Source organism: Andrographis paniculata, unplaced genomic scaffold, assembly GCF_009805555.1.
Source record: "Andrographis paniculata isolate CXL003 unplaced genomic scaffold, ASM980555v1 Contig62END, whole genome shotgun sequence".
In the NCBI taxonomy this organism is placed as follows: Eukaryota; Viridiplantae; Streptophyta; class Magnoliopsida; order Lamiales; family Acanthaceae; genus Andrographis; species Andrographis paniculata.
Window position 1 is genome coordinate 2,077,471 of NW_026137598.1, and position 15,659 is coordinate 2,093,129.

General features: G+C 37.3%; 1 protein-coding gene across 2 annotated transcripts; it reads right to left on the bottom strand.

Moving 5' to 3' along the window:
* Positions 1-6,104: 6,104 nt before the first annotated feature.
* LOC127261028 (cytochrome b5-like) lies at positions 6,105-15,226 on the bottom strand. Of its 2 annotated transcripts, XM_051289163.1 has the most exons (4): positions 15,099-15,226; positions 14,861-14,968; positions 6,747-6,813; positions 6,105-6,609 (listed from the first exon to the last, which is right to left on the bottom strand). In XM_051289163.1, exons 2-4 carry the CDS (start codon positions 14,939-14,941, stop codon positions 6,359-6,361), a joined length of 399 nt encoding a protein of 132 aa, XP_051145120.1. In that variant the 5' UTR covers positions 14,942-14,968; positions 15,099-15,226; the 3' UTR covers positions 6,105-6,358. The 2 variants fall into 2 exon arrangements, with proteins under 2 accessions (XP_051145120.1, XP_051145119.1); XM_051289162.1 differs by having other exon boundaries at positions 14,861-15,210.
* Positions 15,227-15,659: the final 433 nt, after the last annotated feature.

Sequence of the window (15,659 nt, forward strand, 5' to 3'; positions counted from 1 at the left end):
AAGTCGAAATATCGTCTAAAGAAAGTGAATCTATATAACTAAAATTATATCAAAGATTATATATACCCTGCGAAATTCAATTTTTTTGTATTTTCATTCAATCCAAATTATTTATCGGAAATACCCCGCTGCACCTGCTCTAATGCAATGCTGGTGCCTTACTCCTGACGTTATGTGACACTGGACCCATGAATGACTTTCTTTCATATGATCTGATTCTGATCTGATCTACAGAGATCTGAATTTAATCTCATTTAATCTAATCTTAACCTAATTTTAAATCTGTCGAGTCATGAGTGAGTGTGAGTGTAATATTTTATAATTATTATGATATCCGCTAAGGTACAGTCTCAACCACAGCACTTGCAGCAAGCAGATCCCACAGATCTCTCTCCGTCTCTCTCTAGGATCTCCTAGATTACATATTTCTTCAGGGAAAGTGACTTGTCGATGCCTTTCATTGTCTGTTTGTTTGGATCTTTGGATTTTAAATTAGGATTTAAATAGTAAAAAAAAAAATTGAATTAAAATAATAGTATAATGTGATATAAATAAGTATTGATTTAATATTTTAATATGAAATTGATTTTTAAAATAATATAAAAATAAAAAATAAATTTTTAATTTGATTTTTTTTTTTTGAAAAAAGTTATGTCAACAGTGTAAATTTTTGCAAATCCTTGAAACGAACACAAGCTAATAACATATTTCATTTGATTTCTTTTCATGCTCTCTACTGATTCATGGATCCATCTGCACTACACACTGCTTTTACCGTAATTACTGTGAGAATGCTGCCAATATGTCTGTTCATAATGATTACATTATGAATGGAGAAACTTCTAGTCCTGACTTTGTACATAATTAATCATTCTGCAATAGAAATTACTTGCTTGTATACAATAATAATAATAATAATAATAATAATAATAATAATAACTTGAGCTAACGACAGGACAGCAGCGACAACTCTGCATCATTTTATCAGTTGACACGAGATTTGGAATTAGCGATCTACTCGATTTGAAATCAAAGCGAAATAGCTGTTTTAATTGGCAGAATTTCTTTTGGGCTTATCCTAATTAATAATAAATAGACTTAGGGTTTAGGGTATCTTGGGGTGCTTATAAATAGACAGCAATGGTTCTTAGTCAGATGACATAATTGTAAATCTCTGAATCAATATAATAAAATCTCTCCGGTTCCTGCCTGTGGATGTAGGTTGACACACCGTCACCAACCACGTAAAACCTCTGTGTTCTTTATTTGCTTTCTTTCTCGTTTTTTCATAACAAGTGGTATCAGAGCCATATCTTATTGATTGAAGATGTCCTCGTATAAGTTTGATCTTGAGAAGTTTAATGGGTCGAATGACTTCACGCTCTCGAAGGTCAAAGAGGAGGGCACTTCTGGTTCAACAAGGATGTGCGGCTGCGTTGGAGGCAGGGGCGGAGCCAGAGCGCCGGAGTCGTGGGGGCATCATTTAAATAACAAAAAATAAAATAAAACCCTAGAAATATTTTTTACATTCTAAACTGCTACAGATCTACAGTTACATTGGGGGGGCCAAACTACAGGCTAAAACATAATTTAAACTAAAAAATCATCATAAATTTGTAGTTCGGGGGGGCGACGGACCCTCCGGGTTCCTTAGTCGCTCCGCCCCTGGTTGGAGGGAGAAGACAAGTTTTCTAAAGACACGAAGGAGGAGATAAATACGGAGATTTTGGCAAGGGCTCATTCCGCGATCTTGTTGTCAGTTACTGATGAGGTGTTACGGGGAGATTGTAGATCAGACAACGGCTTTTGGGTTATGGAATAAACTGTGTGAGAAGTACCAAAACAACTCTCTCACGTACAGACTATATCAGAAGCAACGTCTTTACACCCTCCGGATGTCCAAAAGTACTCATGTAAAGGATCATCTTGATACCTTTAACCGTATCATTCTTGATCTTCAAGGAGTTGAGGTTAAAGTAGATGATGAAGATCAAGCCCTAATTTTACTATGTTCACTACCTGGTTCATATGAGAATTTTGTAGATACTATGCTATATGGTAGAACTACAATTTCCGTTAACGATGTGAAAGATTCCCTTGTGTCCAAAGAATTGAAAAGAAAGGTTTATCTGGAAAAGAGTTCTAGTTCAGGTCTGTTTTCAGGTAGGGGAAGACCACAGGAAAGGGGTAACAGGAATGGGAGGTCGCGTTCAAAATCAAAATCCTCTAGCAAAATTAAGTGTTATCTTTGCAAGAAGAAGGGGCACGTTAAAAAGGATTGTCCACAGAATAAGGGAAATACAAAAGTTGATTCTAGTAACAGTGGCAGCAGCGCTGCTGTGGTACAAGACAGTTCTAATGATGGGGACTTTGGTGAAGTAATGACAGTGTGTAGTGCTAGTACTGCTGATTCCTGAATTATGGATACCGGTGCTTCTCACCATATGACGTTCTCTCGTGATCTACTCACTTCTTTTAAGGAGTGAAATGGAACGGTGAAGTTACGTGATGATGGGGTTCTAGTCAAAAGGGGAGCGGGATAGTGCAGATAAAATTGCATGACGGTACTGTTAGGAAATTTGACTGTTGGTATGTTCCTGAACTCAGAAAGAATTTGATTTATCTTGACACCTTAGCCAAGAATGGTTTAAAATATCATGGTGAAAGTGAGTGGGTGAAAGTCTTGAAATGTGCTCTGGTAATGATGAAGGAAAAACTGCAGCATGGAATTTATTTTCTACAGGGCAGTTCAGTGATGGGAACGGTGGCGGTATCCCAGTCCTTGGATAAACATGATGACAGGACAAATATGTGGCACCGTCGATTAGGTCACATGAGTGAACTAGAGTTGTCTATGTTGAGCAAGCAGGGTTTATTTGGTGGGGATGTGATAGGTAAAAATTCTGTGAGGCTTGTATAAAAGGGAAGCAACGCAGGGTGAGGTTTAGTACCGGTCATTACACTTCAAAAGAAATTATGGAGTATGTTCATTTAGATCTATGGGTTCCCTCTCCGGTGAAATCGCAGGGCAGGTGTTCTTACTTTGTCACTTTCGTAGATGATTATTCGAGAAAAGTCTGGTTATACTTCCTGAAGACTAAAGATGAGGTGTTTGGGAAGTTCAATGGGTGGAAGACCATGGTTGAAAAACGGACGGATAAACAGGTCAAGACTCTAAGAACTGATAATGGTTTGGAGTTCTGCAACACTCTATTTGATGATTTCTGCAAGAAAGAAGGTATAGTGAGGCACCGCACTGTACGACACACACCACAGCAAAATGGAGTTGCAGAGCGAATGAACCAAACCCTCATGGCGCGTGCTAGGTGTATGCGCATATTTGCTGGCTTATCTAAGCAATTCTGGGCTGAAACAGTTAACACTGCTAGCTATCTGGTTAATAGATCTCCATCAACTGCAATTGACTTAAACACTTCTCAAGAGGTATGGTCCGGTAAACCCTCTGATTACTCTAATCTAAGAATATTTGGATGCCCTACATACGCTCATGTGAATGATGGTAAGCTGGAGCCGAGGGCGGTAAAATGCATATTTCTAGGATATGCAACAAGAGTAAAAGATTATCGACTGTGGTGTACAGAAGGTAAAAATCCTGGTAGATTTCTTATTAGCAAAGATGTAACCTTTGATGAATCTGCTATGCTTGATCAGAGTAGAGGTTGTGAAAGTATTGCAGGTACAAAAGATTGTGGTGCTGACCAGAGGGTGGAGTTTGAGACTCCTGACAGAGTTGTGTTAGAGGAAGAGCAGTACGATAATACTATGGATCAATCCGATCAACCAAATTAGTCAAAACCTCAAGGGAAACCGGTTGAGGGGGAAGCTGATAACGCTGGTATTGGGGTTAAAGATTCCATAGCAGCAAGAAAAGGAAAAAGGAATATTCAGAAACCAGCTAGGTTTGCAGGATGTGTCAATACATGTGACATGAAATCTGTGGCTTATGCACTGGCGGTTGGTGATGATCTTGGCTCTGATGAGCCAAAGACATATAAAGAAGTTGTGGCGAGTAAAGATGCAGAAACCTGGATTATGGCAATGAATGAAGATGATGTAGTCTCTTGAAAAGAACAAGACTTGGGATCTTGTTGCACTACCAAAAAGGGTGAAGCCAGTGGGATGCAAGTGGGTCTTGAAAAGAAAGGAGGGAATTCATGGTGTTGAACCTGCTAGGTTCAAGGCGAGACTGGTAGCAAAAGGGTTCTCATAAAATGAAGGAATCGATTATCATAAAGTCTTTTCTCCATGGTGGGTGCTTTTGATCTGGAGCTGGAGCAACTTGATGAAAAAACAGCATTCCTTCATGGTAATCTAGAAGAATAAATTTATATGTCTCAACCGGAGGGGTTCTACAGTCCTAAAGGGGTTCAGGTATGCTTGTTAAAGAAATCTCTATATGGCTTGAAGCAGTCTCTGAGGCAATGGTATAAGAGATTTGACTCATTCATGGTGTCTAATGGTTATACTCGTAATCAGTTTGATAAATGTGTTTACTCGAAGAAAGTTTATACTGATTCCTTTATGTATCTGCTGTTGTATGTGGATGATATGTTAATTGCAGCTAAAAACATGGCTGTAATTAATGACTTGAAGGTTCTACCAAAGATAGAGTTTGAGATGAAGGATTTGGGTGCGGCAAAGAAAATACTTGGTATGGAGATCTGGCGTGATACAGAAGCAGGATGGCTATGGGTTTCCCAAGAAAAGTATATTGAGAAAGTTTTGCAGGCATTCTCTGTTGATCAGTCCAAACCAGTAAGTACTCCTTTGGCGGCACACTTTAAACTTGATCGAAGCATTATACCGGGTACAGATGAAGAGATTAGCTACATGAAGACGGTTCCATATTCAAGTGCAGTTAGAGGTCTTATGTATGCGATGGTATGTACGAGACCGGATCTCGCTTATGCAGTTAGTGTGGTGAGCAGGTTTATGGCTAATCCGGGTAAAGCTCACTGGGGAGCTGTAAAGTGGATCTTGCGATATTTGAAATGAGCGTCTGATATTTGTCTGGTATATGATGATAAAGACCATGGTGATGGTCTTGTTGGCTATGCAGACTCTGATTACGGGGGTGACTTGGTGAAACGAAGATCACTGACTTGCTTTATCTTTACTCTGTTTGGATGTGCAATCAGTTGGAAGTCTACTTTACAACCTACGGTTGCACTGTCGACGACTGAGGCGGAATACATGTCAATGACTAAAGGTATTAAGAAGGGTGTTTGGTTACATGGTCTGGTGCAGAGTTTGGGTCTGAAGGTGGAGAAACCGGTGTTATTCTGTGATAGTCAATGTGCTTTGAGTTTGGCTTAAAATCCAATGTATCATGAAAGAACCAAACATATTGATGTAAGGTTGAATTTTATTGTGATGTTCTAGAGGAAGACAGGTTTTCTATTCAAAAAATAGCTACATAACACAATCCAGCTGATATGTTGACAAAGGCGCTACCGACGGAGAATTTTGAGCACTATTTGAACTTGGTAAATATTCGCATGAGGTAAAGCCCTATCGGGGCATCTGGTAGGAAGGAAACGACTAAGAGATACTGATGAACCTTTGGCGGTTGGAGAAACTCCAAGTCAAGGTGGAGATTGTTGAAACGTGACTTGGATTTAGCGGTCTACCCGGCTCGAAACAAAAGCGAAAGGGCTGTTTCAATTGGCAGGGTTTCTTTTGGGCTTATCCTAATTAATAACAAAGAGGCTTAGGGTTTAGGGTATTTTGAAGTACTTATAAATAGACAGCTATGGTTCTTAGTCAGATGACATAATTGTAAATCTCTGAATCAGTATAATAAAATCTCTCCGGTTCCTGCCTGTGGACGTAGATTGACACAACGTCACCGAACCACGTAAAACCTCTGTGTTCTTTATTTGCTTTCTTTCTCGTTTTCTCGTAACATTCTCACGTCAGACTACACCAAGTCCAAGTTTGCACATTCACTACTACTAGTTGCCTTTACTACTGTTCTTTCTATTCACTGCTTGCTTCAGAATCTGAATTACCACCTACTGTATTTATGCATGCATGTAGAACAAATACATAGCCAACAATATGCACGCCATTTGTTGGCACAGTTAACTCAATCGACAGACAATAATAATATAGATCATAAAACCCAACAATAATAGGTATACATACATATATATATATATATATGACTCTGTGTGTGTGTGCGCCCTACAGTAGACAGTAGTAAACTCCAGAAGCTGTTGGTGTCCATAGCCTAGTACAGGACAAGGGGGATCTGGAAATACGTGAGCATCTCCACTGGTCCCCGTCAATTATTATTTTTTCCTATAACCAAACACAAATATCACCCCTGTCCAACTTACTCTTTTTTGGTGTACAAACGCAGAATAAAAGCTATTCCCAAGACCAAAAGAGGCAGGGCATAGAGGAGAAACTTGGATGAATCAGATTCTTGATTTGCGCGGGCAGAAGCGGCAGCCGGTTGAGGTTTGTACGAGTCTTTTTTAGGAAGAGTGGATTCATCAATCTCCCCGACGTAGAATTCTTTCATCTTGTCTCTTGCTTCATCACTATGCCCAACGTCTTCAAAATCAATCGTCGCATCCTTCCCTGCATAGCATAGTGTAAACGGAAGCACCGAACCACCATTCAATTGGACAAGTAGTAGGGTATCTGTAAATATAATAAGCAAGTCCGACGAAATAGATTCGGTCAAATCATTAAGAATATCAGGCCTCAGCTCCCACCTGATGATGTTACCAATACATCATCGCCTCCGGGATGGTCGTCCAGAAACGGTGTCACATCATAGACCTAATTTAGTAATGTAATACGAAAAGCCATTAGAAAACTGATCCTGCATTATATCTTTCACAAGTTGCTGACAGTTAGTTATATGCGCTACTTTATATGGCTTTCATGATAGAAGAAGACACCATGCATTAATGCCAAGAAGAAGAATGTGAAAGCTACAGATTTCATATTCATTGCGCCCATAATTAGTTCTGGTTGGATTCATTGATCCATTATACTAGTTCAGAATATTACAATAACTACTTTAGGATTTCGGGAAGGTACTGAGTAACTCAAACCAGAATTAATAATCTAAAGCTGAGACAAGGTTGAAACATCGGGATATACGGACGTACTGAAAATGATTATATGTAGAGCTGCATGAAGGTGAATAAAAATCTAAAGAATCTGATTGCTTGGGTACACACCTGAGCTAGATGAGCAAAGTATATCACAGAAGTCAACAGAACATAATGTTGATATAATAAGTCTTATTCGGACATATAATAATCCTCTTAACCTAGATGGCCCTTATTTATGGGCTCATTTACACCAAGACATAATAAATAATGACTAACATAAGATGATATGAAATTAAATAGAAGTCCGAGTCTTCAAACTTTGTACCACAATCAAACATACGTGAACCCGGTCTTCCTCCCTCATTGAACATAAGCCTTTCAGCATGGCACCAAATCACCTCACATATACCAAAGATGCAAGATTGTTGTTCTTAACCTTCAGGATATTGGGAGGGTGAGAAATACCCAAATTGGATGGCTACAATGAAGGAGGAGTTTTACATGATTAAAAGAAGAAAAAATAAAAAAATCAAACGTGGGTGCTAGTTGAAAGGCCTCCACATCAGAAAGTAATTGGAGTGAAAGGGTGTTAATGGCAATGGCTCAAAATAAATATAAAGCAATGCTAGTTGTGAAAAGATTTGCTCAAGTTCCTGGAGTATACTTCTTGATAAAAAATTTTCTATATCAAGATTGGACACCATTAGAAAGCTTCTATCTACTGCTGCAAATATGAATGGAAAATCTATCCTCTTGATAGAAAGTCAGCGTCCTAAATGGACTTTGGAAGAACAAATTTACATCGAGCAACCTAAAGGTTTTTCTATAATAGGCCATGAAGAGCCGGTATATTTGATGAAGGTGTTGGATGTCTTAGAACACAGGAATGATATAATAGAATAGATACTTATTGAACTTTGGCTTTGTAAAGAACCTAACATTACATGTTAAAGGTGACATTACTGATTTTATCGTAATCTCACTTTATGATGATAATCTTTTGGTCACTAGCAACAATAGTTACCTTGTTCTGCGGCTCAAGAAAGCTTTAAAGCAAGTTCTTGAGATGACTAGATCCTTGAGAAATGTATTACTTTCTTTAAGTGGAAGTTAAATAAAGACAAGATGACAGTGATTCAATTAATTATTTTCTACTTCATGTGATTCAATTATTATCGTAAAAGATAATTATTTTCTAATTAAGCAAGCTTTGAAGCAAGTTCAATTATTTTCTCACTTTATTACTTTATTTGAATTTTTTTTTTGTTGCTCGTAAAAGATTTAATTATTTTCTACTTCGCATGATTCATAGCTGAAGAAAGCTCGGGCATGACCTGCTTTTCATTACCATCAACTATCCTCAAAACAATCCATAAAGTGTTGCCCATAAACAACCTTCTACTTGATTCCAAAAATTTTGATGAAAAAATAATTTCCGTAACTTTTCTGCCTTTCGACGTTCTCGACAGCTTATTATTGCTTCAATCATCACTCACAAATATCTGACTCAATTCATTCATTTTTCCAATGTCCTCTAATATGAGATTGATGCAATGGGCTACACAAAGTATCCAAAAAAGACCAGAAATACGTTGTTCCAATAATCTACCCGCCGCTTTATAATTTGCCCTATTATCGATCACAATTTGCACAACATGCTCCTTGCTAATTTCTTCAACTTCTTTCTCAAGCAAGGCTGTTAACATTCTTGAATCATGCCACTAAGTTGATGCATCAATTGACTCCAAGAAAAAAATCTTATCGGGACTATTGACAAGAAAATTTATCAAATGTCGTCCTCTTTTGTCCATCCATCCATCCGACATAAGAAAACACCCATATTTCTTCCAAGCTTCCACATGTCTTTCTTAACTTGTTTATTTTATTTAGGGCATCCTCAAGAAATGGTTCCGCAACTCATGATAACTAGTAGGTTTTAAATCGAAACTATATTGTCCGGTGGCCTCAATCATAATTCTGTAGCTTCTTAATTTGAAAACATTGAATGGGATGCTATTTTCGTAGAAAAAATCGGCAATGCGTTTTTTCACTTCTTTCATTTATTCTTTTCCTTTATAGAGGCTTCGATGGTTTCCTGAACATAACCCTCTATATATCTTTCTTCAACAACCTCTTTAGAAGTCTTTCGAATCATTGCAGCAATTGACTAACTTTGTTTTTCAACTCTCGAAGGTTCAAGAAACTTAGAGTTAATTGAGTCAACTTTCTTTTGCTGCTTGTTCATGTACTTACATGCTCAGAAGGTTTGGATGATAAATTTGTAACACTTATAGATTGACATTTTATTCATTACTTTTTTGCTTATAAATTGATGTATTTCCTTTTGAATTTCTTCAGTGGTGCTAAGGCCCTTAACAACATCGTTGTAGCTGCCAACTAGATGTTTTAATCTCTTGACTCCATAATCCATTTCTCTATGACAGAGTGCATTCAATTAAATCATTTTATTCATTACTTACGTTGTTTCACTTGCAAGCAACCAAAGTAATGGTTACAGTGGCTTCCATGGGCTGAATTTTGGTACAACACCACATTTCAGATAATTGCCACCTTACTCCATTTGAGGTGGTGTATGGCCGTCCCCCACCCTCCATCCGGCGGTTCCTTCCCGGGGAATGCCCGGTGGCGGCTGTAGCCTCAGCGTTGGAGCTGCCTTATTTGTACTTGATCGTAAAATCATACTCCAACAATTTCGCCACCCAAATTTGCTGCGATGGAGTGCCAATGTGTTGTGTCATAAATGTTTCAGGTTGCAATGGTCCGTGTGGACAATGAATCGACGGCTGTCCAGGTAAGGGCGCCAGTGTTGTATTGTCAAGGCTAACCCCATCAATTCTCTCTTATAGGCTAATCGAAAGAAGGTGAAGTAAGATAGGGACTTGCTGAAATACGTTATAGAGCGCCGCTCCTACATGAGCACGGTACCGAGTCCAATACCAGAGGCGAGTGGTCCATTTCGATGACCCCCGATGGACGAGGCGCCTCAAGACAGCGTTGACAGGGTACCTGTCATTGCCATGTCTCAGTTTGATCGAGAGTTTATGGTTAAGTGCGACGCCTCTAATATTGGACTCGGTACCGTGCTCATGCAGGAGCGGCGCCTTATAGCGTATTTCAGCAGCACCCTCTTTCGATCATCCTATAAGAGAAAATTGATAGGGTTAGCCTTTGAATTTTCAACCGTCAACTGTTTTGACAAACGGGGTTTTCTCTTTTGATTATTCTTGATTTTATCAATCATCCACTATATATAATATACTACTCCCTCTGTCGGCCTCTAATGGTCACATTTACCTTTTACGTTATTGTATCTAATATTAAAAATATTCTTATATTTGTATAATTTCTTGTACAAATGTCCTTCTATTAGTATCTAATATTAAAAGTATTTTTATAATCTTTTCTTAATTTGTACTACGTTTTGATATAATAATTAATATTCAAATATTAAAACACAAAAAATAAATGAAACTCTTAAAGCCGAACGAAAGTAGTATATATTACCACGACAAAACAAACATAAAGCAATTTTATAAGTAGCATTTATCCATACAAATACGTAAATATATAGATATGTATAATTGCCTACAAGTACAACACAACTAATATATTATATATATAATCACCAACATCAATGCAGTCTACATAAAGCAATTTTATACATAGCATTTATCCATACAAATATGTAAATATATATATATAATTGCCTAAAAGTACAACACAATTAATATATTATATATATAATCACCAACAACAATGCATTCTGAAGTTTGCACTAAGTAAATAAACTACCTCCGTCCGATTCTAAAGGTCTCATTTATTTTTTGCGTGTTGATCTTTGAATATTAATTATTAAGGTAAATTGTTTTTTTGTCCCGTATCTGACTCCCTTTTCCATTTTAGGATTTTAAGTGAACCATGTCTGAAAATAGTCCCGTAATTAAAAATTTTTCACTAAAATGGTCCTCCAGTGCCGGACTCGCCACGTTGGCAGCCATTGCTGACATGGCACTGACGCGGCTGACATGTCATTGCCTGGTAGATGCCACGTCGGAGGACCATTTTAGCGAAAAAATTTTACTTGCAGGACTATTTTGAAACATAGTCGTTTTAAATGTCCTAAAAATGATATGAGGGGTTGTATACGGGACTAAAAAAATAGTTTACCAAGATATTTTGTAAAATAAAAATTTTTTTAAAAAAATCCACATGTCGCTGACGTGGCACCTACGTGGCGACGACATGTCAGCCGCGTCAACGCCACGTCAGCAATACCGGGCCAGCGTGGCGAGTCCGGCACCGAAGGACCATTTTAGCGAAAATATTTTACTTACGAAACTATTTTCAGACAAGGTCCACTTTAAGTTCGAAAATGATAAATGGGTGGATTAAAGAAACAATTTACCCTAATTATTATATCAAAACGTAGTACAAATTAAAAAATAATTTCAAAATTACTTACATTAGTGTCTTATAATACTAATAGAAGCACATTTGTATAAAAAATTATACAAATATAAAGATATTTTTAATGTTAAGTACAATGACGCAAAAGGTAAATGTGATACTTAGAGGCGGACGAAGAGAGTAATAAAGATTAATAGTAATGTAATACTGCACTATCACCAGTACAAAAACAATAGTAAACAATTATGCACTAGTACGTATATTATATACATAATATACTACTCCCTCCGTCCGTTAAATTTACTCTCACTTTCCTTTTTAGTCCGGCCGTTAAATTTACCCCATTACTAATTTTAGCAAAGTCAACAAATCCATATTTAACTATTATCCTCCATTTAACAATTATTTACAACAAATGCCACTACTTTTATTACGTTCTCTCTCTTCATTTCTTTAATTTCTAACTAAATTTCAAAAAATATCCCAACTACCTTTTTACTTTTATTATTTTTTTAATAAAATATTTATTTTTCTTAATCTCCGTGCCGAGTCCAAATGTTCTAATTTTACCGGATGGAGGGAGTATTAACCTACGCATTACACAATATGCATTACACTTTACATAAAGTTCTTACCTGACTAGAGGCCCAAACGAAGGCGGAAACGAAGCGACGGTGGACGGCGGCAACAACAAAGGTGGGTGAGACTTAAGAGAGACTAACCTTGATAAAGGTAAGACTGGATTTTAAGGCTAAGTTTAGGGTTTAGGGTTGGGTCTTGGCTGGGTGGGTTTTTAGAATTAGTTTAAACTGAGTTTAAGAATGGATTTAGGCTGGATTTAGGGCCCAGAGCTCGGGCTTGTCATCAATATGGTGTCGCCTTGGCAGGACAGTGTTGCCAAAGCGATGCCTGGACACCAGCCTTGTCAAATGGTGAGCCTACCTATTATGGCAGTGATTATACACCGCAAGGACAACGCCTAGGTGATGATGTGAGATGTGACAACCTTGTCAGCTAGTGATTGGTTGATCCTTCGAAGGCAAGTAAAACACCCTCTGGGTTTTTGTTTCAAATTTGGTTTAGGAATATTCACTTGGAACTCAAAAAAACAACATAATGTAGCATAACTAGAATTGTTAAATGAACCGAGTAACTTATGAGACAAGCTCGAGTTAGTTTGTTAACAACTTGACTCAAGTCATTTATTAACGAGCTAAGCTCGAGCTCAGCTCATGGGTAGCTCGATTGAATTGATTAGTAATTATATATTTGTATTATTTTATATATTAATTAAAAAAAATTGTACATTTAATTAAAATAAATTATGAATAATATTACATTTATTTAATTTTTATGCTAAAAAATATATAATATATATGAAATTTGAGTCGAACTTGAGCTCAAGTTTCGAGAGCCGAGCTCAAGCTTGAAAATAAGCCTAACAAGCTGAGCTTGAGCCATCATTTTAGCTCGAATCTTAAACAAAGCCAAATCGAACCTGTACCGATAGCATGTTCGAGTCAAGCTCAAACAACAAATACTCGAGCTCGCTCGGTTCTATTAACATCTCTGAGCACAATCAACTGCTAGAGCAAAATTGATAGCTATTACATCGGCAATTAATCCTGCTCTTAATTAGTGACATTTTTTATGAAGCCTCTTGCAAAGAGCAGATTTTAAGATTTAAGGGAGAATTGGAGTTTGGACCTACTATTCCATGGAAGAGTGTTTGATTAAGTGCGTCAACAGTAATTAGTTTGATATTTTTTCAGTTGTTTATGCTTAACTTGATTTCTTTTACCAAGTCTTTAAGAGTATACTAGTTATTTTCAGCTAAGCTAGAGTTTTGTCTGTTTTTTTATTCCAACCTAATGGATTTAACTTTAATCTATGCAGTCAATAAAAATCATTTTCTTCTTCTCTCATTTTCTATGTTCTTTACTCTCAAATTAAAGCAACACAAGTTCTTAATGTCAATCTTGGATAGCTGTAAATGGGGGTCAGCACATACGACATATTATATAAACAAAATTGCAATCACAATGCTCACGGAAAATCTTTGGTTTAGTCTCAAAATCATCCTTCCAAAGAGAAGCTTACAATATATAAGTCTTATAATACGTATTCACATTAAAAAAAAAAAAAAAAACAATGGGATAACCCAAACCTGGTCATAGTCAAATTCTGAAGAATAATTCTCTTCATTCTCAATTTCCTCAGTTATCACTATTTTATATAAGGAAAGGGGCCAGGAATGAAATCAAGGTGAAAGCAGGAGAAATGAAGAAGCAGAGGAAAAAGAAGAGCGGGTTACATCAACATGGGAAAAGAGGAAAGAATGAATGAAAGAAAGAAAATTTCTGAAGGCAAGATAAAAGGAAGACAATGCTATTTAACTCTAAAATATAATATTAATTTTATAATTATTGAAAATATAAAATGACGGAGGGTCGCAGAATTTGAGCAATGAGGAGAATGGGTTGCATAGTTATTGAAACTACTTTCATGTCTTATGCCTTAGTGGCAAGCAGATATTTTGGAGTTGGTGGCTGTCATATGTAGATATATATCTACATAGTGGGGAAGGGATGATTCGGTGTACCTCCTACATACCACACTTGAGGGTTTGTGCATCACTTTGTGAGCATTCTAAGGGGATAGTTAACTTTTGCTCAGTCATCACTGATGTTAAGGGCATGATCATCAGCAAGGCCACTCTAACCTTAACTTTGAATTTGAACAGCTAGTTTGGCAGTTTTGGTGTGTAGATGACCAAACTATGAGTCATTTTAAGTTTGATCAAAAACCCGATCAGATCAGAATATTAAATGACACTTCCAACTTTACTTTTTAAGGTAACAAGCATTGTCTCGCTCATTTGACACAAAGAGACATTATTTTAACCTTATCGCATTCTTGTTACCCTTTTAGTTTGATATGGAGTAGTGTTTTTGTTTGATGAGTGTATTGGACATGCCTTCAAGAGGTTTGGTGGTATAAAGAATTGAAGATTCCTGTTCAAAAGATAACTTTAATCCAGAACAGAGATGAAAGGCAAAGACATGAAATTCTATTAGTTATCATCATTCCTAGAAATAGAATCCACTGCCTATATATATCACAAACGTATTGCCCGGATAAACTCATAAAACCCTCACATATAGTTTCTCGAAATTCAGTGAGCAAACTCCCTATCAAGATCATAGATCCCACTTATGCTTGTTTCCCCGATTCAATCGGGCTAGACTTGGAAAAAAGTACAAGGAACTCATTCATTGGAACAAGGAAGATGATATCGTATTATCTCCAACGCAAAAAGGGAAGAGGAGAAGTCTGACCTTGCCAGAGATGATAAGCCAGCAATCGGTCTTGGTGCTGTGCTTGGCGACCTCCTCAAAGGCGTGAAGCTTTTCAGTCATATTCGTCGTCTCTCCTCTGGACCTGATCTGGTAGGAAGAACAGAAGCAAAGAAACGCAGCGCAACAACAAGGACGATGGGAGTGAGGATTGTGGTGTGGATGTTGACGATGATGAATATATGAAAATCAATTGAATTGAAAGCACCAGGAATCTCGCCTCGCCTGGACGACACACACAAGACTGGGGCTGGGCATCCGTTGGTCAACAATCACATTGACTACAGGACAGGCCGGCGCAGGTAGGCAGTAGCCAACCCCCACCCACCTACGCTGGCGCGTTGGTTGGTTAAATAGGCCCATTTAGTACAACTACAACACATGCACATCGCCTATTACCTTCCTATTCATTAATTCGATATGCCTATTAATTGATTCACTATAGTTGTCTTTAAGTGCCGTTTGGCAATTTTTTTTTTTATTTATTATTATTATTATTATTTTATAACGTGAAAATTAGCAACTGATGTGCTCCCAGTCGAATTTCACAGTATACAAACTAAGTTCGACAAGAGAAGTCACACTAGACGAATGAATTTGAACTCATGACTTCACCATCATAAATCTATCCCCAAACTACCGAGTCATCCCTTAGAATTGGCAATTACTTTAGCTTATGGAGTAGTTGTTAATTTATTCTATTGGCGATTCAATTAGATGACTGGACTATTTGGATATAGTATCAATTATGTTTAGTAAAATAATATTTAAGTTATAATTA